Here is a 26,437-nt window from a genome sequence, read left to right as displayed (position 1 = left end):
TCCTCGTATCTGTCTCCCTGGTGGTTGTGAAGATTTGGTGAGATATTTTATGACACCTGGGACAGGCCAGGCACAGGCTCAGCACTCACTAAGTCACAGCTGTGAGCAGAGAGTGACCACATCCTAGCTCACACACATCTTGATGGGAGATGGCATTTCCCCCAGATGAGGGGGAGCATGGGATCTGCAGGCTGCGCCCCCAGCCCCCTGGGGTGTCCATGCTCTGGCCCTCACCTCTGCCAGTGTGGTGTGCAGCTGGAATATCTGGCCCTCCCCTTCCACCTGCCGCACGCAGATCTTGCAGGTGAGCTCCGTGGAGGCCAGGCTGTGCCTCTCCAGGGTGAAGGTGCAGTGCAGGGCCTTCTGGCTGCCACTCCAAATATGACAGAAGGGGATCTCCTGGGGGAGGGGGTGCAGGGTCAAGGAGGCGAAGCCAGCCTGCCCTGCCTTTGGGGAATGGAGGAGGAGGAAGGTAATGGGACCAGCCTCAGGGAGGGGGGAACCTCTCCATCCAGATGGGCAGAGGGAGAAGAGCTGGGCAGGGGCCCTTCAGCCGAGAAAGGGAGTGTATGGGGGAAAAGGCACAAGTGTGAGTATATGACTGTGTGCATGTATGTGGCTGGGGCTGGGAAGCCCTGTGGGATCAATGGCGTCACACAGATGGGCACGGGCAGAGGGATGTGACCATCAGAGATTAGTCTGGACAATCTGCTAGGCGTGAATGGTTTTAAAGATGGTAAGGCCTCTTTGAAGATGATGTGTACAGACATTCGTATTGGGAGTGTGTGATGGGGTAGGGGTGGGAGGGGGACAGAGAGAGACATGGGGGTGGGGGTGGGGACCAAGGCTGCAGGACCCAGGGAGGAGGAAGGGAGGGGGAATTGGTCTTCTCTCTGCAATCCCCCAAGGTGTGCCCCTCCCCAGTCCGGTCCTTTGGCCCAGTCCTCACCTGGTACTTGGCCAGCAGCTTGCTCCTCCAGTGAGCATGGGGGATGTCATGAAGGGAGAGGCGCAGGTTATGATAACTGTCCTTAAACAGCAGGGGTTTTGGCTCCTCTACTAGGTAGCCTCCCAAGGTCCGCTCCAGCTCCAGCACCTCCTGTGGGCCGGGCAGCAATGAGAAGGGGAAGCCCATCATATTTGGCTTATGGGCCCTTTCCTGCTGTAAATTTGGGGGCTGGGGACACATGTGGGCAGGCTGTAGCCACAGGGCTGGGCATCTGGTAAGTGCTCATAGAAGATTTATAGTGTGGATGGATGGATGGATGGATGGGGAAATGAACAGATGAATGGACAGACAGTGGGACAGAGAGATGGAAGAATAGATTTGTAGATGACTGAATAGATAGATGAACTAATAGACGGATGGGTAAACAGATGGACTGATAGATGGATAGATAAAGACAGACAGACAAAGTGGTGTGCAGGTGAATATACAAATGACTGGCTATATAAATAGAAGGACAGATGGAAAGAAAGATAAATGGATGGATGAGTGATGGCCGCGTGGACAGATGGACTGAATGAGTATATAGACAGATGCAGAAAGTTGGATGGATGAATGAATGGATGGATGGACAGATGGACAGGTGGACAGATGGGGAATGAATAAACAGAATGCCAACCAGCCGAATGTGCTAGTTTCCCTCTTGATCTCCATTTCATTCTCTGACCATAGCTGGACACTAGCCATGCCCTAGTACCAAGAGATCCAGGCTGCAGGAGCATTTCCCAGGCACCTCCAAGCCATTATGGGCCTCCTGGAATTTCAGGTCAGCCTGGTCCCAGCAGGAGACACTCACACTCCCATGAGGCCTTTTCACCTGTGTTGCATCAGTCAGCAAGCTGGAGTTTGAGACAAGTCTCATGAGACTAGGAGGCAAAGGAGTACAGACCACAGTCCACGGGTAGGAAGGGGCCTGGAGCTACAGGAAAAGAGGCTTCACAGAGGGATGGACGGAAGGCTGGAGAAGGGAAAGGGGTTTACACAGGGCCAAGGGGCTGTGTTCTTCCAGTGTTTGTCAGGATGAGACTGAGGTCCTGGGAATCCGTGGGAGGGCTGGGCAGAGAATGGACGGGGACTTAGAGGCTGGTGGGGACAGGGTGGTACTAACACCTGCCGTCATCAGGTTCTGGGTGCTAAAATCCGACCCGTTCACCTTCTCTCTCCCTGCTCCAAGCCCCTCCTCATCTACCATGGCCCCCTCACTGTCCGTTCTGTCCACACACTAGGAACTTAGCTGTCAGCCCTGACTGCTCCCCTCTCCCCCTGCTCCTCCCATCAGTCACTGCTTCTGTCCGTTCTACTGACTGACACAGGGGCCAGCTCCCTCTCCTCATTGCCTGTCGCCACAGTCCAGCTGCAGCCTCCCAGTTGGCTTCCCTGCCTCTTGCCTACCCGTCCCCATAGTGTAGCTTTCAAAAGAGCGCCTGTGAACCAATGTCTACCAGCTCTCTGCCCCCACCCACTGGATAGGTTCCAAATTCCTTGGCATGGCCCCAAGACTGTTGGGAGGCTGAGCCCTGCCTGTCTCTCCAGCCCCATCTCTCCGCCCACCACACTCACACCCACTGCATGCTTTGGCACACAGAACAACACCACACCTGCCTTTGCGTAAGCTGCTCTGTCTCCTGGATTGCCCTTCTCCCTTCTCTGCCTGGGACTCCTACCTGTCCTTTGGGGCTTAGGTCTAAGGTCAGCTCTGTTGTGATGCCTTCTCTGATCGTCTCCCCAACAACCCAAGGCCTCCCAGCCTGGTGCTCCTGCAGCCCTCTGTCAGAGATCTCTCGCCTGCAGCTCAGTGAGGGCAGAACTGTACCTGACTCATCTCTATATCTTGAGGGTCTGATGCCATTTCAATGTTTCAGGAATGAATGAATGAATGAGGCTGATGGTGGCAGAAGGGTGCCTGGAAGGTACCATGATCCCAGGGAGGGGGATACTGGAAGGTACTGGCTGGCTCGGGGTGAGGCACCTGCAGTGCACCAGGCCTCTGTAGGTGCCCCTGTCCTGGCCTTACCTTCAGTGCTACAGGCGTGTCCTCCAGGCAGTAGACCCTGAGGCTGTACTCCAGGGAGGTGCAGAGGGCGGGGGCGAAGATAGCCAGCTGGAGCCGCTTGACAGCCGAGCGGGAATAGGACTCACCAGTGAACACGTAGGTGCCCAGCTGGTCTAACAGGATGTGGCAGGACCTGGCCTCCAGCTGGCAGTAGCAGGGGGTATTCAGGGTCTCCTCATCCAGGGTCACCACCTCCTGCAGGAAGACAGTGGGGGTGAGGTGGATGGGTCAGCCAAGGGCCTGAAGGGGGTCCGTCAGGTTGGGCCAGGAGGAAAGGGGCTTTCTCTTAGCTCCAGAGGCCTCCTGGGGCAGATTGGGATAGCGGCTCTGGCCCCAGCCTTGGCTCCTCACCTCCCAGTGGCCCTGGTGGGCCTGGGTCTTGAGCTGGAAGATCCAGTCGCCGGCACTGACTTCGGCACAGTGGGGCACTGTGAGGATGACGGGGCGGCACAGCAGGAGGCCCGTGGGCCCGCAGGTCACCGAGGGGCTCAATACTGTCTGGGTCCCTTCCAAAAGCGGGCTGGGGGTGGGGTGGAGGGCAGGAGGGAGACAGTGAGGGAGCGGTGCCGGACTTCCTGCTCTGCACCCCTGGGGCTCCCAGAAGTCAGGGGTTAAGGAAAAATGGCACAGGTCTTGAGATTGTTTCTAGATTTTTGCTGTTATTACACCACGACATCCTCATGGCCAACCCTGCTCCCATCTTCAAAGGCTCTGCACTCTTAAGATGTTTCTGATAGGTGTTGCTAACATGCCCTCCCTAAAGCTGGTGGTACCCATCTGTGTTCCGATTAACACGCCAGGGGAAGGCCGTGTTCCCTTACTCTCGACAGGATAAAGGTATTATGACATCTTTGCAAGTTCATGAAGCAAAGAAACTTCCAGTATCTCATGGCTGTTTGAATTACTATTTCTTTGACTACAGTTAGGTTGAACGTTTTCTCATAACCTATTGGGCCACTGTGTATGTGTATGTGTGTGTAAGAGAGAGACTGTATGTGAATTATTGGTTCATATCCTTTGTCCATTTTTGTACTGAGATGTTCAGTTTTTCTTACTCGTCTCTAAAACCTCTTTATGTAGTAAGGATATTAGCCCTTTGTCATATTACAGCCAGCTGGTCAACTGGCCTTCAGTTTTATGACTTGTGCTGGTTTTGCACGGTTTAAATGTGGACATAAAAAGATCTATCAATGTCTTCCTTGGATACACCTGAAACATTGTAAATCAACTATACTTCAATTTTTAAAAAATGAAAAAGACTCCATGTCTTCCTTGGAGAACTCCCTCTGGCCTTAGGATCAGGCTTAGAAGGGAAGATGGTGATATTTGAGCCCCATGTGGGCAAGCAGCAGGGAGAGAGAGGCAGATGAGGGGGCAGCCGGGGCTGGGGTCTCGCTACTCACAGGGTGTTTTCTGCCTTGTTGATGAGGAGGTACATCTCGTAGAACTTGCCCTGGGGGATGGCTCCATTAGGCACCAGCAGGCTGACCCCTAGGGGGAGAGGGAGGAATCAGCCGGGAGGGGCTGGAGGGAGTCCAGGAGCTTAGAAAAGGGGATGAAGGGGTTGGCTCCAGCTTGGAGCAGGGAGAGAAAGACATCTGAGTTCCTGGTGGTCACCAGCAGTGGTGGGGAGAGGGGACTGGGTGCAAGGAAAGGCCAGGTCACCAACAGCAGAGGGGTCGTCCAGTAACACGGGGGCCTCTGGCATTGCAATGGGGTGTAGGGATGAGGCAAAGACCTTGAGTCTGAAAGCACCAGTGCTAGCTCCAGCCCTAGCTCAGTGGGACACTGGGAAACTGTCAACGGCTGCCTTTGCAACCTGAGATGGGCAGCCCTGTCTTTTCAACAGTACTCTGTAGGTTTGTTGAACTACATACATTCTTTCCCACTTAACAGATGGTGAAACTGAGGTTCAGAGAGTTCCCCTGCCCTAGTAAGGTAAAAGCAGGTCTGGACCCCAGGTCTTCTATTTTATAATCACTTGTCCTCGCTGGGTCTCACTCTTCCCATCTGTGAAGTGAGATCAGAGAAGCCCTGTCTTCAGCTGGGGCTGTCTAGAGGGGACATGCTGAGGCCAGGCTGATGGGCAAGCAGAGCAGAGACCCACCTGTGCCGGGGATGCTGAGCCTCCCGCCCAGGCAGCCAAAGGTGCCGCTGACACTGCTGCCCGGGTCACAGGGCAGGCCCAGGAGCTGCTGGGAGCCGAGGCTGGCACTGCGCAGGTGCAGGAAGTGGGCGTCCCGGGCAAAATCACCAGGGTATGTGCCTGGTGGCAGGACTCCCAGCAGGTCAGCCCCATCCGCCAGGACAGGCCCAGAGCCAGTGGTGCTGGAGTTGTAGACCTTGATCTTGAGGCTGGGCAGGGGGTCCAGCAGGGGTGAGTTGGTCATGGGGATCTTGTCGGCTGAGTCCTGCAGGGCATACATGGGCCCTCGGTAGATGCCAGCACTGGCTGTGAGGTCCGGAGGCACAGAAGGGTGTAGCAGCTGTGGGTTGTCTGCAGGGGTGGGAGCTATAGTCAGACCCAGCCATGCCTCACTGGCCCGGGCCCACCCTCTGCTCCTGCTGGGGGCCCTTCTCTTGCAAAATCCCACCCAAATAATCAGCTATGTAAGGTTCCATTGCCACCCACAGCAGGAAGCCTGGGGACTTGCCACCTGGGTTACTTCTTTCCTTCCTGCATCTCTCGAAACCATACTCCTTCAGTGATTATTAGAGCAAATTCTAGAAAAACCTCAGGAGGGAGTCAGGAGCCCCTGCTCTGGTCTGGCTGGCTGCCACGCCCCCTGGGTACTCTGCCTGCATCCACCACCCTAGGTGTTCCCAGGTCCTTACTGGGCCTTGCCGTCTTGAAGTTGACTGGGTGGAAGCCGCCAGTGAGGGCGGCAGATGAGTCAGTGATGTCGGTTTCAAAATCTCGGCAGTTGCGACGGTACACCACCACCCCCACCACCATGAGGACAGCCACGACCACGAAGATGGACACCACGAGGCCCACGTACAGCGCCACATCCCCCGAGGACTCCAGGACTGTGGGGACAGGAGGGCTGTGTGAGGAGCAGAGACCCAGGCCCTGGGGGAGCCAGAGAGGCCCATGGTCCCTGGGGAGAGGCAGGGCCTGGGACAGACTGGTGCTGTGCTAGGTTCTAGTCTGAGCCCTGCCAGACAGGCTGGTGACCTCAGGCAAGCCTTGAACTTCTCTGAGCATCCGTCTCTATAAGTAAAATGGTCTAAGCCCCCCTGCCTCGCTGCCCTGCTTCCCTCTTGGTGTGGCAAGGAGAGGCAAAGGGACTCCTGGTCACTCCCAAGAGTTAACCCATTGCTCTCTACCCAGGAGGTGACAGGATCTGTGGCTCAGAGTCACTGGGGCCACAAAGTGTCCTGTCCGAGCTGGCATTTAAACCTAGGGCCTCACGTAGAGCCTGCAGCAACCTCCACAGGACCCAAGGTCCCGGCAAGTAGCTGCTCTGAGCTCACCTTTCATTCTGTGCTGAGGGTGGGAGGCAGAGGTGGAGGTGGAGAATAAGATGCATGGCAATGGGATGGAGAGGAGGGGAGCAGGTGGAGGGGAAGGAAGGGGCTCAGGGAGGCAACCCATGGCTGCTTGCCCCACCACCCCCCTCAACAGGCTGCTGGGCTGGAGGACACCCCTTTCTGCGTGGGGGGCAGGCCAGGCCCCTGCAGGGCCAGAAATAACTCTATACAGCCAGGCAGGAAGGTGTCCGGGTCAAGAGGCAGGGCCTAAAGTAGGGCTGTCTAACAGGACTTTCGATGGTGATGGCGTCTCCCATGCCTGTGCTGTTCCCCCGTGACAGCCACTAGCCATGCCAGGTTAGTAAATAACTAAAACGCAGCTGGTGTCACTAAGGAAATGAGTTTTTAAGTATGTTTCTTTTTAGCTAAGGTAAATGCGTTTGAAGCCACATGTGGCTTAGTGGCTACCACACTGGACAGCATAGGCAGAGCCAAGATGGCTGCCCTTCCCCCTCGTTTCTTTTAGGAGCTCCAGGAAGCACCTGTCCACTCTCTCCCCTCCCTGGGGGCCCTCGGAGAGGTTTCCCTGCCTGGATTCCCCCAAGCCCCACTCCCCTGGTAGAGGCCTAAGCCTTCAGCAAGGTAGGGCATGGCTCTCAGCCCTGATGTCTGCTTGCTTCCACCTCCTGGCCCCATAGCTTCTCAGCAGCCCTCATTCTTGGGCTGCCCAGGAGAGTTGCCAGAGGAGGTCCCTGGGGCTGGGCTCCCACCTCCCTGGGGGCTCTGGCTCCCCAGGTTTGACTCTGGTCTCCTGACGGCCTTGCTAATCCTGGGGCGGGGGGGGGGGGTGTCACTTGCCTGGGGACTTATATCTAATCAGTCACCAGCCTGGCCTCCCTGTGAGACGCACTGAGGGCTTCACTGATGATTTTATAATTCTGGAATGATTTGGAAATTGTGGTCTCATTACCACAGGCCAATCTGCCCAAGTGACTTCCCTGCTCTGGTGCTACTGCAGGGCGGAGCAGCCCCCAGGGGCTGGGCAACAACCCTTCGGGGCTGAGCAGGCCAGTGGTCATCCCAGGGAACCTAGGAGGCCTCAGTTGGCTGCTTGGGGTACAGTAAGGGCATCGGAGGGGACAGGTGTGAGCCTGCCCGCTGGCCCCACCCCAGAGAGGAAAATTGAGGGGGTGAGGCCAAGAGCATCAGCTATGGCCAAATATTTAGGTTCGAATCCTGGCTGGATCCTTGGGTAAGTCCCTTCTCTCTGAGTTCAGTTTCTTCTATAATGAGAGGGTCAGGACAGTGTCTTAGGGCCTTTCTCTCAGCTGAGGGTCTGCCTCTCTGACTGTGATGGAGATCATGCCACGTGCAACTTAAGGTGCTGGGGACCCCATTAAAGGTTGGTGGGGGGCACTTTCAACTCTCTCTGCCCCTTGCCCAGCCCTGCATCCCACCCCCTGGAAAAGCCAGCCAAGGAGAACCAGGGATCCACCCCCAGAGGAAAGAGGACAGCCATGAAATGGGACTTACGGTGGCTTTTGGGGTCACTTAGAGTTTTCTTATCTGTCGAGGGAAATAAAGGGAAAGACAATGACACAGGTGGCAGGGAAAGGGGATAGAGAGGGCGACAGGGAGATGCGCGGATGAGATGACCGTGTGGATGTGGTGGGTGAGCAGGGGCCCTGAGGGGCTACTCCACTGTAGGCTGGGCAGTGGGGGCTGTGGGGGGCCCTTATCCAGCTCCCGGCCCTGCCTTCAGAGGACTCACTCTGCACACACAGCCCGTCAGTGCAGTTCTTGGAGTCGAGCAGGGTCCCGCTGCAGTCTCGGCCCCCGTTCTGGGGCGGGGGCGCCATGCACTCGCGGCTGCGCCAGTGGGCACACTCAGTGCTACAGGCTGACCACTTGCTCCACTCTGTCCAGGCACCATCGACTGTGGGGGCACAGCACAGTTACGCGTGCACAGCAGCGCGCACACACGTGCACGCACACACACACAGCATGGCAGGGAAAGAGGAACCCAAGACACACATGGGCTATCCAAAGAAATCCAGATCGAGTGCCAGTGCAGTCAGGTGCACCAGGTGGGCCAAGAGAGCACGAATAGAAACCTAAGGTCACTCACACAGATACAACCCAGTGCACAAGTGTACACACACAGACCCAAACCCAGGGTGAAAAACACCACATTGTTCACACAGACATGCCTCCAAAGAGGGATAACACAGCCAGACTTGCAAGGACAGACCAACCAATGGGGACACAGAGAGTAAGACATAAGGAGAAAGGACTGTGGCAGGATGGGGGTCCCCAGCCAGGGTGTATCTAGTGGTCAAGGGCAGAGACAAAGGCTCTCTGATCCTGAGTGGCTCTGAGACCCTGGCCTGGGGGCTGACGCTGAGAATGCTCGGCTTGGAGGGCTGAGAGTCCACCCCTCAGACCACAGCTCGGAGCCTCTGCTTCCATCTCTCCCAAAGCCCAGTGCAGAACAAAAAGTCAGAGGTTGGAGCATTCAGACCAGCCTGGTCAGCCAGCTGTGGGCCCCAGGACAAGCACCTTCAGCTTCCCCGATGGGGAGACTGGCTGTCCTGACTCTGGCAGACACCACAGCACAGAAGGTGGGGCTGGGGCTGGCACGGGGCTGGGCATGGGCAGGGTGCCACCCGGCCAGTGGCCCTACCTGGGCACACGGTGGTGCAGGCAGTCTTCTGGAAGGCCTGGCCCTCGCAGAAGGCGCCTCCATTGAGTGGGGCGGGGTTGGTGCAGGTCCGTGTGCGCTTCTGCCAGCCACGGCCACAGCGGTTGGAGCAGGGTGACCACTCTGCCCAGCTGGACCAGCCACCGTTCACTGCAGGGATAATAAGTGTCACCTAGTGGCCTGGATCTTCGCCCCTTGGGACCTCCAAGCCCTATCCCCCAGCCCTGATGAGGCCCCTCTGCTGAGGCTCGGCCCTTCCTAGCTGGGCCCCTCCTACCTGCAGGGCTAGAGACTCACATACCAGTGGGCAGGGCTAGGCTGCATCTATCAGCACCAGAGGGAATTCAGGGGGTTACTGTCTATTCCCCGCCCCATTGTACATGGCAAACGGAGGTCCAGAGAGGGTTGATACTTACCTAGGGTCTCCCGTGAGTGATGGGGGACCCGGAACTGGAACCCAGCACAGGAATCTTTCTAAACCCTCATCCCAGCCATGGCCCTGGCCTGCCCACCCAAGGAGACAGCAGAGAACAGCTCACAGGCCTGGGCAGTGGTTTCTAACTCTGCTAGAACAATAGGTTTGGCCATGGAGATATCGACTAGGCCCTGGCCCAGCCCCGACTCCCAGAGAACTGGGTCTTCCCCTTCAGGGTTAAGCAAGGGCCCTGAGAAGGGGAAGTGCTCCTGGCTGGGGACCCAGGAGTACCTGACTTCACCACGAGCTTTGCTGTGTGACTTTGGTGAAGTCATCTCCCCTCTCTGGGCCTTCTCCTCCTGGTCTGTTCACCAGGGTCCTGCTGTCCTCCCAGGTAGGGCAGGGTCAGGTGGGCTGTATAGCCCCTGGCTCTCCTCCCTCAGCCATGTCCCCCCCAACTCTGGGCCGCACCATAGACGATGATGGTGGCAGTGGTGCTGCGACGTTTGGCCACGATGTTCTTGGCCACGCAGGTGTAGTTGGCTGTATCTGACAGGCGGGCCTGGCGGATGATGAGGTTGTGGTCGATGGTGAGCAGGAAGTTGGTGTCCTGGCTGGGGTCGATGACATCCTCGTTCTTAAGCCATTCCACCTGCAGGAGTGGAGTTGGGAGTTTGAGGGCCCAATGCCTGCTCACCTACACCCCGGGGAGTGGACCCTCTCTGGAGGGGAAGGGAGGCCTGACCATTAACAGGACAGCAGTTCTAGCCATGTCCACCCATGGTGGTGACACGGAGGCAGACATGTGCTGGACACTACAGAACACAGTGGTTAAGGGGACCACCCACCAGCTGGGGGGCCTTGGGAAGGGACTTACACACGGCATTAATTTCATCAACTGTAAGATGGAACCTAATAGCACTGTCCATAAGGCTGTTGTGAGGATGAAGTGAGTTAGTACACGGAAAGTGCGGAGGACGTGCCTGGCTCACCTAAGTACTAACTATGCACATGCCTTCATCATTAACTCTGCAAACCGACTCTCAGCCAGAGTGAGAGGACTGGCAGGTAATTAAGAACATGATCTTAGTTGTGGTATTTATATATATACTACTCAGCCATAAAAAAGAGTAAAATAATGCCATTTGCTGCAACTTGGATGGACCTGGAGATTGTCATTCTAAGTGAAATAAGCCAAAAAAGAAAGAAAAATACCATATGATATCATTTATATGTGGAATCTAAAAAAAAAAAAAGCACAAATGAACTTATTTACAAAACAGAAGCAGACTACAGACATAGAAAACAAACTTATGGTTACTTGGGGGAAGGAGGTGGGAAGGGATAAATTGGGAGTTGGAGATTTGCAGATACTAACTACTATACATAAAATAGATAAACAACAAATTTCTACTGTATAGCACAGGGAACTATATTCAATATCTTGTAGTAACCTATAATAAAAAAATATGAAAAGGAATATATGTATGTATACATATGACTGAAACATTATGCTGTATGCCAGAAACTGACACAACACTTGTAAACTGACTACAAAAAAGAAAAAAAGAACATGCTCCCTAGTCTGGCAGACCTGGGGATACAAATCTCAGCTCCACCACTCACTAGCTGGGTCACCCTGGTGACCGCTTTACCCATCCCAGTGCTGTGTTCCCAGCCGTAGGATGGGATGACAACATCCACCTTGCAGGGTCGCTATGAGGACCAGCACATTGAGTGCTGGGCACACATGGGAGACCCACGAGTGGTAGATAGTACAGAGGGTGTCTGTCAGAACCCATTTCCAGATGGGGGCCTGGGCTGGGGTGGGGGCTAAGTGATTAGAGCAAGGTTCTGAGGTCTGATCCTGAGCTGGAAGCACAGCATCCCATCTTCCCCAATCCCTGATCTACTGGGGTCCTTGGCAGCAAAGCTGAGATGTCTCCCCAGTGCCCTGCCCTGACTCCTGGACCACCAGTGCCAGGAGTCGGAGAGAGGGAGCAGGTCTGGAACACAAGCAGGGCAGTGAGGGGACAGGCGGGCATTGCTCAAGGATGCACAGGCCATGTGGTATGGGAAGGCGTGATCAGCTCATATACACACATTATGAGACATTTTGGTGTCCATAAAACCGGGGCCTTGGGTTCTAGGGTGGGGGAGATAGTGTGTACAGCCACTTCCCTTGCAGGAGACTGAGCCTGGGGCCAGCCCAAGAAACCCAGGGGGTTCCTGCCCCAGCTCTGCCCCATCCCATGGGGTTATGCCTATGGAGGGCACAGCTGGCATCTGGCGTGCACTGAGTTCTATAGAGGTGGTAGTTCCTATCTCTGTCTCTAGCCTCGATATCCCCATCTGTGAAATGGGGAGGGCTCTGGGAGGCTGAGATATCATGGCTGGTGGTATATTCGATGCCTGGCTGGTCTCTGCCATTCCAGCATTCTCCATGTCCTCACTCACCTCAGCCACAGGCACCCCCTCTGGTGGGCGACATTGCAGGAGAACCTCATGGTCCAGGGGCACTTCCTTGCCCAGAGGCTCCTGATCGAAGTTCTTGCGCAGGTCTGGGAAGAAAGAGGGGGGTCCCAAGGCACAGTCAGGGAGGAGGCCAAGTCAGGCAGAGCTGCAGCCTGAAGTGCCCCATTCTAGCCACTGGGTGGCAGTGCACACCGAGGAACAGTTCACAGGGACACCTGGCCTTTACCTGGGGAATTTCTTCTCCAAAGTGGGGTCCTCACCAGGTGGACTTGGGGGACCTGGGTTCCCTCCCTGACTCTGGGATCCTAAACATGTGGCCTGGGATGTGAGGAAGCTAGTACTTCTTTATACAAAGGCAACTGGAAAAGGGCTGTTAGAAATCCTAGGGCCAAAGGTGGCACACGTTCTGGGTCTCCGAGCCTTCTGAGCTGGCATCCCATACTTTGATGTCTGTGTGTGTGCAGTTCTCTCTCCAGGATCCACAGGGAAGGGGAGAGGGCACAGGGGAATGGGGTGGGAGTGTCAGGGTGGCATACATGCAATGCGGACATAGGCCCGGCGACTCTTGGTGGTGCCCGCAGAGCTCCAGGCCACGCACTGGCACCAGTAATCCTCCAGGCCGAACAGTTCTTCCACCTGCTGCCGTGACACCTCGATCTGCACCTCTCGCACCTGCAGGCCTGAGAGGAGAGAGATGCCGTCAGGGGCAGGTCTGAGGATAGGAGACACAGGACACAGCACCATGATCTCTCTCTCCTTTCCAACCACCAAGTCCTGTTGGCTCTTCTCCTAAGTGCCTCTCATTTCCATCTCTTCTGCCTCGAGCCTGGCCCGGGCCACAACTGCAGTTCACCTGGAAATTGCAATGGGAAAAGCTAACCCAAGACCTCTCCTCCATCCAATCCACTTTCCACCCTGCAGCCAGTGTGCTCTTCAAAATGCACAAATAGTATGTCTCCAGTCATCTCAGGGTAGACTGAGATCCTCCACATGGCCTCCAGGTCCTGGACGATCTACCCACTGCATGCTCACTGGGCATCTTCTAGTCCCTCAAGTTCCCCTGGCCTCTTTAGCCACAAGGCCTTTGCACATCCAGCCCCCTGCCTGGAACTCCCTTCTGTCCTTTCTGTGTACAGTGAACTCCCAGTCACCATCAGCTTTGGGCTGGGCCTCACTTCCGGAGGGAAGCCCCCTGATGCTGGCCTACCCCTACCTGCTCTCAAAGTACTGCTCAGCACTCCCACCGCAGCACTGGACACTGATCTGTGCAGTTATCATTCCCTGCCTGGCCTGATTTCCTCATGGCACTGACCATTACCTGGAAATGTATTATTTATTGATGTGTTCATGTGTTAACTGATAGATCTCTTGTAGGAGAATGAGGTGGGGCTTTGCCTGGCACAGACAATGGGCTCAACAAATATGAGGTGAGCATGTGTCCTCTCTCTGCTCTTGGCTCAGGAGCCTGTGGAGCTGGAGCTGGGGGGAGGCACCTCTTCCTGGGAACTCTCAACTCTCAATGGCTCCCTGTCAGGGCCTGAGGGCCTCCCTGGATGACAGGATCCACCAGCCCACAGAGAGGGAATCACTCACTCATCTGCCAATCTTCCCCTGACAAAGTCCTCTATGCAGGAAAGGGACGAACCCTCCTAGATGAGGATGCCCGTCTGAAATTCTTCCCCAAAGCTTGTGGGAGGACTGTGAGGGCTCTTCCTCCGGGAAGCCCTCCCTGACTGCTCCTCAGTCTCAGAATTCCTAAGGCCACTCCCCGTTGCCATTATGTGTCTCAGATCATCCTCTCATGGATGTAGGTGGGTTCTGATAAGCCCCTCGAGGGTGGCATTGTTGTTGAGTGTACAGACTGGGGTACTGTGGCATGGTGACTAAGTGGAGCGCTGGACAGCTAGACAGGTTTGAATCCTTGCCCCACCCTCCCTCCCCAGCTGTGTGATCTTGGCTAAGTTGTTTAGCCTCTCTGAATCTTGGTTCCCTCATTAGAGTAAAACACTCAGGGTAAACTCTCAGTGAGTCATGGCAATTACAGTGCTCAGCCAGGCTGGACACAGAACTACTCTGGTAGCTCCTCTGGATCTCACTCAGCCCCTTCCTTTTACATTTGGAGAAACTGAGGCTCAGAGAGGGTAGGTGGCAGACCCAAAGTCCCACAGCAAGTTGCCAACAGAACCGAGATCAGCTGTCTGGAGTCTTGTGCCAGTTAGAGCTCTGTCCCATAATGTGTGACACCTCTCTGGACCTCTCCCAATGAAGTCATTGCCTTAACTTTCTTGCATCCTGGGGGATGCACTCCCTTATACTAGGAGTCCAGACAGTGAGGAAACCCCTCCTGATGGCCAGGGATCTAAACGGGAAGGGGCAGGGTTTTGCCTTGGGGGAGTACCAGGAGGGAAAAGGCTTCCTGGGAAAGGGGGTGGTGGGCAAGCTCTGCCCACCAGCAGTGGCTGCCTGGAGAGCTTGCTCCACAAGCAATGCTGCACAACCTGGGCAGGAGAGCAGGGACCATCTCAGGGGGTCATCCATTCAGAAGGTTTCAGGAATACCCACAGTTGGACAGATAAACCACCCAGCAGAGAGGAGGACATGGGCCTTTGGTCTCCCAGACTTGAGCCCCAGACTAGGTGTCCCCTCAGCATGACGGCCAAGTGGCAGGCCATGCCTGGACCAGGACACCCAGGGCTGGGCTGCCTGCTTCGACCTGGCATGAGCTAGTGGATAGGCTCGTCCTGCCTCTCCTGGCTCACAGCTGTCATCCTGTGTTTTCTGGGCTTCAGAGAGTGCCAGGAAGGTCTGGGGATGGGGAGCAGGAGGAACCAATCACACTGGTGCCAAGGGTGTGGCCCACTGGACCACTGTCCATTCTTTGTAGCCAATGGGGACAACAGTGCCTGATTTCTAGGGCTGGCAGGGCTTGTGTGACTGGTGGCAGAGAAGTAAGAGCCATGTTGTTACTAATAATTGTAGGGTCTGTGAGGGGCCCAAGCAAGATATACTATCCCCTTTCTCCACAGGGTCAGAGGGGTGCAGGGGGACAGAGAAGTAAGAACAGGTTTCGAGAAAAAAGAGGCCAACAAAAACCCAGAAAGAAGATGGAGAAAATGGGAGTTTACTGAGCATCTGCTGGGTCCTGGCTGTGTTCAATGCTGTGCAGGCACCACATTGTTCCATCTTTACCAAGACCTTTGGTTAACATTCCAGTTTTCAAAGAGAGGAAATGGGGCTCAGAGAAGTTGAGTGACTTCCTCAGGGTCACACAGCCAGAGTTAATGGGGATTTTTTTTTTTCCTTTTAAAAATTCTTTAAAAAAATTTTTTTTTTTAGATTTTGGTTGAGAATGAGACTCCAGATCTAACCTTTTAAATTCTTTAAAAATTTTAGTAAAATATATATAACCTAGAACTTACCATTTTAACCAATTTTTAAGTATACAGCTGAGTGGCATTAAGTATATTCTGGAGTATGGTTCTAAGCCTGAGTGGTTCTGAAATCTGTCAGGTTTCACAGGAAAATAGGAGTTGAAGGTGGAAGAAAGGAGAGTGAGAGAGAGTATGTCAGAGGAGAGACACAGAGAGATAAAGACAGAAGGAAAAAAAGAGACACAAAAAGAGACAGGGATGAGAAGAGAGAGGCAGGAGAGACAAGGAAAGAAGAGAGGGCTGAAAAAAGAGAAAGAAAAGATCAGGGAAGAGAGGGCAAATATGAAGGCAAAGCCAAGGCAGGCTCTGGTGCAAGGGAGCCACCCGGAGCCTGGGGTTGGCTGGGGCTGCCCAACACCGGCCACCCCCGGGCAACCAGCAGTGGGCGGCCCCCTCCCTAGCCTTGGTCTGGGAAAGGCTTTCCACCCTTGCAGGTCCTGTACTGTAAACAGGAGCCGAGCTCTGGGACATGTGAGGAGCCCAGGGCTCTGCCTCCTGCCTAAGGTAGGGGGTGGGGTGGGCCAGGGCCCTGCATTCGTTTCAGAAGGAAGGGGCCTAAAGCTTCCCCCTAGTTTCCCACCTTTCTGCCACTCTCCTCTGTCCCGTGGGACGCGGGCTGCATCCTAGCACCACCTCTATGATTATTTACTGAATATCATTAACCTTTTTTTTAAACCTAAAATGATTGATTACGATGAAGGGAGCATTGCGTCATGATTGTGAACAGAAACAGTATCACTTCCCACAGAGAGGACCTGTGAAACTTAGGATGGTCTAGAATTCTGGTTGGGTGCTGGGGGCAGGGCTGCAAACCGGAGCCAAGACAGAGCCGGCTCCTCTTCCTTAAACAGGGAACACAGCAGGTGCTCGGGGAGTTGGGGTGGAAGAACCCTAGTCCCTGCCTGGACTTGCTCCCTGTTACAATCAAAGGACGGAAGGAAACTGGAAAAGGGAGCGAGTGCTCAGCAAGGAATTCAGCGCTGTTTCACCTGGTCACCCAAAGTCAGGGCACATGGCCAACCCAAGGGGGAATACTGACCCAGGGTCAACTGCAGAGGGGAAACTGAGTCCCAGGGGTCTCGTGGCTATGTGAGGTCTCACACAGAGCCAGGGTGGAGCCAGGCCCAGGATCCTCTGGGCCCAGAGTGACCCGGGGATGCCAGGCGAGTGGGGCGGGCTCACCGGTGGCCTCGTCCAGGCCCTCCTGCATGACATGGTCATTCTGGCTGACCCACTCGCCGTTGCACTTGAAGTAGATCTGGGTGGCGGGGAAGGCACGGCAGCGCAGCTCCACTGGCTTATTCTTCACGATGTAGGCGTCCTGTGGCTCCTGCAGGAAGTGGGGCAGCGGCTCTGCTGGCGCTGACGGGAAGGAGTCCGGGAGCACCTCGCTGCCAGAATCAGAGCCTGCGGAGGGTGGAGGGGTGGGAAGGCTCTGTGAGGCCACAGGCTGGGAGGCCCTGGGTCCCCCTTGGTCCCCTAGAGGCCATGGCAGAGACAGGAGGTGGGGGAGGAGGGAGAACTGCTGGGACACTCGCTGCGACCCAAGCAAGGTCTGGTACTCCCAGGACCTCAGTTTCCTTACTCCACTCTGCTTTTAAAAGGCCGTGTTTTGGAGCCAGTCCCAGCTCTATGATGTTGTGTGATTCTACTTCTTTACAGATGGAGGAGTCAGGGTGGTCCAGGGAGGTGAGGCCATCCATCAGGGCAAAGACACCCCTCCCCAGTGTCCCCTGCACTGGCCCTCTGGGCCTCCCTCCAGTTTCTCATGGTGATGCCACGGTATGTGAAGAGCTGGAAATGGGTCTGAGGCTGGAGCTCAAACCAGGCCAACTCTGCCCCAAAGCCATAGCTGCCCTTTGCAGCCCCAGCTAGCCAGGCTGATGGAAGTGGGGAGACGAGCCAGGACCCACAGGGGCGAGGGGTGGGCTGACGCGGGGTGGCAGCACCAGGCTTGGGCTCCCTGGTGCTCGGTCTCAGTGTGCCTCGTCCTCCGGGAAGCAAGCCCAAGGCAGGTGGCAGCGTGCAAGGCGAGACCACCTTCTCTGCAGACTCCACGCACAGCCTCCCTGCCTCTGGTCTGTGGCTCTGATCCATCTCTTAGCCTTTCTTTTTTCAGCCAAATCCACACCCTCAGCCCTAACGATGAGGACACTTGGGAGGCTGGGAACCCAGGGAGCACTGTGCCCATGGCAATCTCCTCCCTCTAAGGGGCCAAATGGAAACCCTGGCCCCACCCGCCTCCCTGGAAAGAACAGCACCTCAGGAGGTGAGACAAACAGGAAGGGAGAGGGGCCTGGCCACCGCCAGCGCGAGGAGGGAGGGAAACCAGGCCGGGCCAGGATAGTGGTTTACAATCCACTTAGGAAAATTGACTTTCCAATGCCAAGCGCCAAACAATCAGGTGGCTGGGAACAAGCGGTGGGGGGCTTGTCCTCCTCTGCTAACAGCTCTGGGGGAAACAATGAATTAAGCCACAGGGGTGCGCATGTCTGCCCAACCCCTTGCCAGCCTGCCATAGCCCTGTCACTTTCTCAGCGCTCCAGTCCCTCAAGCACAGCTGGGGTCCCCGCAGAGGCCAAGGGTGCAATGTGCTCAGCCCCAGGGAGACCCCTGTGGGCAGAGGGGCCAAGGGGACACCCAGCTCTTCAAGAGCAGAATGAACAAAACGTGCCTGACATGATCAGGCTGCGTCGTCTCCTTGTAAACCAGGAGCTCCTGCTAAGGCTTGGGAGCTCTGAGAAAATGCATGGGTTGTCACTGGCTCCAGGCTCTGGGCCCTGGGTGGGGTGTATATGTGTGACCTGGGGGGAGCTAAGGGGAAGCCAGCAAGAATGGGGAGGGGGTGAATCCAGCTCCATCCAGCATGTTCTGTGTGACCCACGGAGAGCGCTTAACTCTGACCTTGTTACTTCATCTCCGAAGAGGGCAGGGAAGTGAACATTTGTCTCTCTGGGATCTTTTGAGGACAGTATGAGATAAACATGCCTTAGTACCTAGGAGAGGCCTAGGGGGCAGTAGAACAAGTTGCTGCAACAAAATAGCAACTAATGCTTCCCTTGAATTGGCTGCTATGTTTCAGTTACCTAGTTAACTTCCCTAATGCTTGCAACAACTTTGTAAGGTATATTATATTAGTCCCCAGTTTACTGATGGGGAAACAGGCTCAGAGAGGTTAAGCAACTTGCCCAAGGTCACACAGCTAGCAAGAGGCAGGGCCAAGATTTGAACTCAAAAAACCAGACTTATTTGTTTGGGATGTTACCCAGGGCTCCACACTGCCTATCACTGGAGTAGCTTCATAACATTGGGCGTCTCCAGACCTGAGAACCCTAATAAACCCTGACACTGCCTGGATCTCTACAATTGTGGGGGCTCTCTCATCAAAGGGCCAGCAAGGCCGGGACCGTTTTTCTTGTTTCAAAGGTGGGGAAATTGAAGTCCATCCAAATAGGGCAAGTGACTGATGCAAGGTCACCTGGTTAGTGGGCATCTAAACTGAGAACAGCACTGAGGATTCCTGAGGCCAGGCCAGGGCTCCTCCGCACCCACTTCCCTCTGCCAGGCAGGCAGATGCCTTCTCCGTAGGAAAGTTGGCAGCCCCTAGGGTCTGGGAGCGTGGCAGCTGATGGCAAGATGACACAGTGCCCAGAGAGCTGGACATTGGTCTCCCAGTGGCCTGAGAGCTGCTGACTGTGGCCTTCCAACCAGGCAGTTCTAGGGAGAGAAAATTGAGCCCACCTCCCACCACAGCATCCTGTTTCAGTCTCAGGCTTGAGGGATGTAAGGCTTCAGACTCAGACATGCCTGGGTCTGAACCAGCCCTTACTGGCCTCAGACACCTCATCTGTGAAATGGGGGAACTGGGCCTCCTTCTGGGGATGGCGGCCACAAGAGAAGGTGTGCAGGAGCCCGCGGTGCAGCTGCCTGCTTGCTTTACCTTCTAACCACGGCCCCCAGCCTCCAGGTGACGGCCGCCCTGGCTCTCTGTGGCACTGCCGGCTGTATTTATGACTTTGTTTTATAACCCTAATGTGGTGCATTTATAAAGCAGGCGCAGACTCAACTGAGGAAAGTAAACATGGGACATCCATTAGTGCAGGAGGCCCGAGTCTGGAGGGCCCTGGGGCCCCGCCGTCCCTGCCCCACCCCTCCTCTCAGCCCCTGCACCAAGGCTCCCCACCATTCACAGCAGTGCTGGGTGGCTCTCCATAAGATACTGCCCACTTGCCAACATCCCTACCCCTTGGCATCTGAAGGCAGATGGTGACAGGAGACGAGGAAGAAGAATGGAGGGCTGTCCCGAGATTCCTTCCCAGAGGGACCATCGGCAGACTATGTGCTGGTCGGCACAGAGTAGGTGCTCAGGGAGCATAAGTTAAAGGTGTGTGTGCTGGCGGGGGGGAGGGGTCCTACCAGGACCCAGGTAGCAGCTGAGTTGGGCCCCTGCCCTGACCAGGAGACACATCCCCTCCTCCTTGGCTCTGGCTCAGACTTTGGTGGCTGACAAGGCTCTACAGGTGTCCTGGTGAAGGACCACCTGAGTCTGCCTGCCCCTGTGGGGGCCAGCTTGCAGGGAGAAGAATATGAAGTCTTGGGGTTCCTCTGTGCTTTCTCTGCTGGATGCTTTCAGAGGACATTTTATATTAACTCACTGAGCCCTGCAACAATCCTAGACAGAGGTTCCCAAACTTTTTTGGTCTTTAGTGTCTCGGGATTTTTACCAGGTAATTTTTTCTTGGTAATTTTACCCCAGGGCCAAAAGAAATTCCTGGTGATTCTGTTTATTAAGGATTTAGATCTAACCAGCTTACGTACGTGTGTGTGTGTGTGTGTGTGTGTGTGTGTGTGTATCCTAACAACTTGGTAGCCATTTGAAACAATAATACACATAAATTAAAGGAAAAAATAATATTTGTATTCCATTCCTAAATGGCCACAATGAGTTACAATGGGGATGGATGTGCCTGTTGGGCACTGCACAAATTCTCAAATCTTGGAATCACAGTGGACACTGCCACTCCCATTGTTTTGTCTCAAGGTACTCCCAAATGCCAAAATCCCAGCTTTGCTAAGGCATGGTGCCATCTAAAGGAAAGAAGTGTGATCTAATGCTGAAATTGTAAGCTATCTTGAGCTAGTAGTGGTCTCGGTATCTGGTAGCTACCCACTATTGCTGTGTTTCCTTGAAGACTGAAAATATCCCACAGCAGCCCTCTGAAGTTCCTGCAGCACCTGGGGGTGCCTTGGCACACAGTTTGGGAACCACATCCTTGAGTCAGGTACCACTATTATCCTCATACTATTGATGAGGCAACTGAGACCAAGAGAGTTTAAGTAGCGGCCACAGGGCTGTAAAGCGAATACGGAGCAGACCTGGGGGGCACATACAGGCAGCTGGATACTGAGTCTGCCTTCTGAACTGGGAATTGGTGTTTATGTCCACTATTTGCGAGGCGCTTCAAGTATTTCGCCTAATTTACTCCTCGCAAGCCCCAAGGTGGGGGTTATCTTCCCATGGTACAGATGACAACACGGGATATGAAGGGCCCTGCCTGAGGGCACAGGGTCAGTGGGAGGAAGCCAGGCTTGGAGCCATACCTCATGGTCACCTGTCCCCCTGGCTTCACTCCCACTCTCCCCTCTGCTCCATCCTCACAGAGGAGAATAAAACACCTAAGAAGAGGTCCCCTAGGAGGAGAATGCCTCTGCCAGGCAAGATCCGGGTTTCCTGCTGGTGGGAAATGGCCCACATAAAGTGTATTTTTCCAACAGCAGAATTTATTGGAACCTATAGTTGCACAAAAGCAACCTGCCTTTACAGCCACATCCACGAGTGGCCCAGCTGTCCCACGAGGAAGGTCTGAAAGAGGACACATCCCTGCACAGGCCAAACACAGGAAGAGAACCACCGTGGAAGTCCGGAGCCCTGGGCCCACACCCCAGCCGGGGACAGGCATTTCTGTGTGGCCTTGCTCTCTGGCCTCGGGGGTGGGGAAGCCATCTGCAAAATCAGGAAGTTGATGGAGTCAGTCTCGAGCCCTACTCTGATTCTCGCACTTTGAGATTTGAAGATGCCTGATGGGGAATCTGTTCATGTAGGACAGGGCCCTGTTGGGGAGTTTTTGTTTTTTTTTTTTAAACCAAGTGAATTTGCTTAAAGTGGAGTCACATTTCTTGCCATTGTTAGTCCTGGCTCAAAGACCCAGCACCTACTGGTGTCCTGAGGCAAAGTGTGGGGGGAAGCCAGGGAGGGAGGAGGTGGAACTATTTGCTGTTGGGCTCTCCTAACCATGCTCACTCCAGCCTCAGATCAAAAGGACAATCAGTGTCTCTGGTGGGCCCCATTCAAACCCTCACTTTAACTATACCTGCCTATATGAGGTCCCTTGTTAGCCAGTCTCACTTGGATACACTGATATACAGGGATAGAGGTTATTTACTCAAGGGCCATCTCCTACAACATCCCCCATCAACTCCTTATCCAATCTTGACTCACATACCTCCAGGGACAGGGAGCTCACCACTGCCTTCCTCAGCCAGGTTTTCCCTTAGAGCTAACAGAAAAGTCTTCCTTATTTTCAGCTGAAATTTGCTGTCTGAGGTTCCAGCCATCGCTATAATTTTAACCTCTGAGGTTATGCAAAACAGCATGCTTCCTCTTCCCCAAGACAGCGTCCCAGCCTCTGGAGGTTGTGGCCCGTCCTCCCTGGCCTTCTTCTGCATAGCTTTCTCTCAAATATTCTTTCTTTTCAATTTCGAATTTCTACTCTGTCTTTCTTTGAATATTCACGAGACACAGTTTCACACCCCTTTAATACCAAGCTGGCTTCCTCATGGGCAAGTTCCATTTTGCTCCCAGCCCCCTTAAAATGTGGGGAGGGGAGGTGACCAGGGTGGGGTTTGGGGGGTACCTCCCTGCTTCTGGCAGGTCAGAAGCTTCTTGGCAGTTGTGGGCAGCTGCTTCTGGAAAGCAGGGCGTACCCCACAGTGTTCTTGGTGCCCCTCACGGTATCCAGGACAGGGTACTTGTCCCCTGGGAGGGGAATAGAGCTTGCAGGACAGAGCAGGGAGCCTGAGCCCCATTTTTACCCGACAGCGGTACCTGCGCTAGGCCGCATGCTCCTTCCTGGGGCTGGGCCTGGGCAGTGGGGAGGTTCTGAAGGGGAGGATGTCAAGGCCATGGGCTTGTTTAAGAGGTACCAGAATCTAAGCCACTAGAATAAGCAGAAGCCAGGGGCCTTGGAGGTGAAGGAAGTGGCTTCAGGACAAAGGTAAAGAAACTTTATTTCTCAGAGTTACCCTGGGGGTTGGGGAGGGTAGCTAAAACTACAGCATTCAGACATCCCTGAATGGGATACTGTCACAGTTGCTAGGGGAGGCCACCGGGGCTCTGCTTCCCTTGCGGTGACCCTGGGCATGGGGTCCAGACTGGACAGGCACACGGTGGAAAGGGCTGGTCTGAGAGCCAGCAGACCCCGTTCAATCGTCACTCTGCCACTTGGGAAGGTCGTTTTACCTCTCAGGGCCTCAGTTTCCCCATCTATGAAAAAGGGGCTAACAGGTACCGTATTGCCCTGTCAATTTTGAGGCACTGTTGTGAAGGTCAGCTGAGAAGACAGATTCAAAAGTACTCTGTTAACTGGGTAGAGTCCGTGCACCAGGGAGAGGCACCAGGCAGGAAATGTTCTCTGGCTGGACTGTGTGGGGAGTCCTGAAACCCCACACTGGCAGATTCCTGGCCTGTTGACACCTGTACCCCTGCAGGCCAGAAGCACAGCACATCGATCTGCAGAGGGGCCTGGAGCCCTGCAATCTATCAGCTCAGAGAGGGGAAGTGACCAATGCAACATCACACAGCAAGTTCACAGCCAACCTGGATTGGAGCCCCGTTTCTGATTTGGGGCTGAGGAGGGAGACAGCACAGCATGGCAGGGCTCTGGATAACAGTCTGGGCTCTGTATTTCCGTGCCTGGGATGGAAACTCACTACCAATCAACCTCAGCCAGGTCCACTTCTGGCCAGCCCTGCTGCCCAGGGCAGAGACCTCAGAGGCTACAGGGGTTTAGTAGGAGGGCCTTGATACCCTTGCCCCCTGGTTTTTGTCCCCTGCTTGGAGACAAGGCCAGGCCTGGGACCCCCAGGCTCAACAGCAGGGGGTGGGCCTCTGTAGCTGAGCAGGGCTGGCTGGTCTGTGGCGGGCAGGATGGGGAGGGGAGAAGCGGGGCAGGCGGGAGGCGAGGGAGAGAGAGACGCCCCACGCTGGGCACATTTATCATCAGCAATCACAGTCTTTCTCTAGCTCCTGGACACCGGCTAATTCTCACCATACTTGACCTCCCACTGCATGGAAAATCTCTTCCATTCACTTTGAGGTAGATGTGCTCAGTGGGGAGTGGGGAGAGTTGGGGGGAGATGAGCCCGCTTATTATTATGTTTTAAAAATACACTAACTCCACATGGAAGGACCCTTCCCTGGACACAAAGCCCTACTTCCATCTGGCCCTGGCTTCTGGCGGCTGTGGGGTTCAGGCTGGGGCCCCCCTCAGAGGTGGTTACAATGGCTGTTATTGATGACAAATGGGAGCTGACGGGCTTACGGGGCGCCAAGTTCTTCCTAACAAAGGAGGTCCCTTGCATAGCTCTTTTCTCAAACCCTCTGCAGACCTGTCTGTGCCCATGACATCACTTCCTGTGTTGGCCACAGGATGTGGCCTCACCAAGATGGCCAGCTGTGGCAGGAGCTGAAGAGGCATCTGGCTGATCCTGAGAAATCTTTCCCCTGGAAGGACTTAGGAGGAAGCTAATGATCTGACAGGAGATTGGGGATGAGGCCCCAGGTTAGGCACAGAGCCCTGGCATGAAGCCTGGGTTCCATTTTGTCGGGGCTGCATTGTTTACAAAGCAGAGAGGGGACACTATGGTTTCTGGGTCACTGGTCTACTCCCAGACCCTCAGGGGTACCTGGGAGGCTATATTCCACACCCACAGGCCCAGACCCTCCCTTTGGTCACTGGGCTCTCTTGGCCTGGGACTGGGTCTCTCTAGGGCTAACTTTTAGTTTCCCTTCTAAGTTTCAGTCACTGTGCCTGGAGGCTTGGGCCCTGAGCAGGGGGCATTCTGCTTCCCCTTCCTCTTCCAGACAAGGAGCACAAAGCCCTCTCATCCATCACCCTCCAGATGATCACCATTGATACAGCACGCAATGTGACAATCGACATCACCATCAATACAATAATCCTGTGAAGTAGGTGTTGCATTTTACAGATGAGGAAACTGAGGTTCAAAGAAATGAAAAGACATGCTCTGGTTGTCAGCTACCAAGAAACCCAAAGCTCTTCCTGTTAAACCACAAGGTCTCCTTTAGTCCATTATGGCCCTCGGGGGTCAGCAGGGGCAGCTATTTTCCTGCCTACTTTGCAGATGAGCAAATTAAGTCTCTAGAGTTCACTAACTTGCTGGAGGGGAAGAGGGACTCAGCTTTCTAAGCCCAGCACTTGGCCCCCCTTCCTCTGTGGGTCTGACAAGTGCCAGACCACCCCCCAGCCAATTAGAGATCCATCCTAGCCTGGGAGGGGCCTGCTGGTAGCCTGGTGCACCCCCAAGACATCAGACACCCAGGCTCACATCATGAGACCCACCCATGCCCTGCCCCAGGTCACAATCCACAATCATCTCCCCTGGACACCAAGAGAGCCCCAACCAGGATGGGACAGTGGATCCTTTCTTAGAGCTGCTGATGTCAACTCTAAGGCAATGGCAGTGACTTAGGCCTGTGCAGGACCTGCTATTTTATTTGGTCATCTCTCCCCTATCCAGAGTTGGGATGGGATAAGTTTGAGTTGCAGTATCAGACTCCACCAAACACCCAACAGCTTGGGCCTTACCTGTGGAAGCCCCCCTTTCCCTCGCCCCAATCCAACCCATGATGCTGATGAGCCTGGATGCTGCCAGGTAAACCTTCAAGACGTGCCTCAAACCACAAGACCACCCACCATCACCTCCTACCATCTACAAGCCGTGTCCTCCAGCCCAGACCCCTCCTATGCTCCCTTTCTTCCGCTCTTGCCCCCTCAAATTCACTCTCCTTACAGCAGCTGGGGCGATCTTGCAAAATACAAATAAGTCACTCCCCTGCTGACACTGTCCAAGGGCTTCCATTTGCATCTGGAATGAAGTCTGAACCCCCACCAAACCTCCAGACTTCAGAGGTTCACCCATCACTGTGCTCCAGGCCACCCAGGCATGTTTCTTGCCCTTGAACATGACTTGCTTATTTCCACCTCAGGGCCTTTGCTGTTCTCTCCTGCCGGAACGCACCCGTCCCCACCATCTCCTGGTATTCTTGTAGCTGACTCTCTGTCACAGATCTCAGCTCAAGTGCCACCTGCCACCTGCCCAGTGAGGCCTTCCCTGACCACGCAATGTCAATTCATCATCCTCTACCCTCTCCAATTCTATCTCCACGTTGTCCTGTTTTTTTTTGTTGTTGTTGTTGTTGTTGTTGTCCTTTTTCCTTACAGTGCTCATCTCTCCCTGGAATTACCTTCTCCATGTATTCATTCGATTATCTGATGTCTGTCTGGACAGGTCTACTCTCTGGAAGGCAAGTTCCTTAAGAGCAAGGAAAGCCCATTTGTTTGTTTAGTTGGGCCCAGTGAAGACACAAGACTTTCTCCAGCTGTGCTGCCCAGCCTCTCCAGAAACACTTGGGGTGGCAAATGAGGGTGGCAGGGAGCAGCCAGAAGAGGTGGGCACAGGTTGGGTCATGGGAGCCAGTCCCTTTGGAAACCCCATCCTGTATGATGCTGCCAACATGAAACTTCAGAGACCATCTAATTACTGTCTTTTAGAATGGAGACCAGAGAGGGTGTGGTCTGCC

General features: G+C 54.7%; 1 protein-coding gene across 2 annotated transcripts in view; it reads right to left on the bottom strand.

The window, feature by feature from the left end:
- Window positions 1-26,437, bottom strand: part of UNC5B (unc-5 netrin receptor B) — an 84,126-nt gene that overhangs the window by 5,330 nt on the left and 52,359 nt on the right. The window contains exons 2-15 of one of the 2 annotated variants that reach the window (XM_010951642.3): window positions 16,738-16,962; window positions 12,661-12,804; window positions 12,107-12,210; window positions 10,121-10,301; window positions 9,217-9,384; window positions 8,305-8,469; window positions 8,067-8,099; window positions 5,895-6,089; window positions 5,167-5,556; window positions 4,463-4,550; window positions 3,411-3,579; window positions 3,021-3,254; window positions 950-1,099; window positions 235-399 (exon numbers count right to left, since the gene is read on the bottom strand). In XM_010951642.3, coding sequence (XP_010949944.1) covers window positions 235-399; window positions 950-1,099; window positions 3,021-3,254; window positions 3,411-3,579; window positions 4,463-4,550; window positions 5,167-5,556; window positions 5,895-6,089; window positions 8,067-8,099; window positions 8,305-8,469; window positions 9,217-9,384; window positions 10,121-10,301; window positions 12,107-12,210; window positions 12,661-12,804; window positions 16,738-16,962 — 2,411 coding nt within the window. The remainder of the gene's footprint in view (window positions 1-234; window positions 400-949; window positions 1,100-3,020; window positions 3,255-3,410; window positions 3,580-4,462; window positions 4,551-5,166; window positions 5,557-5,894; window positions 6,090-8,066; window positions 8,100-8,304; window positions 8,470-9,216; window positions 9,385-10,120; window positions 10,302-12,106; window positions 12,211-12,660; window positions 12,805-16,737; window positions 16,963-26,437) is intronic. The other variant, XM_010951643.3, reaches the window with a different exon arrangement.

Source organism: Camelus bactrianus, chromosome 11 (assembly GCF_048773025.1).
Source record: "Camelus bactrianus isolate YW-2024 breed Bactrian camel chromosome 11, ASM4877302v1, whole genome shotgun sequence".
Taxonomy (NCBI): domain Eukaryota; kingdom Metazoa; phylum Chordata; class Mammalia; order Artiodactyla; family Camelidae; genus Camelus; species Camelus bactrianus.
The sequence above is the reverse complement of the archived record's forward strand: the minus strand, read 5'-3'. Positions and strand labels throughout refer to the sequence as shown.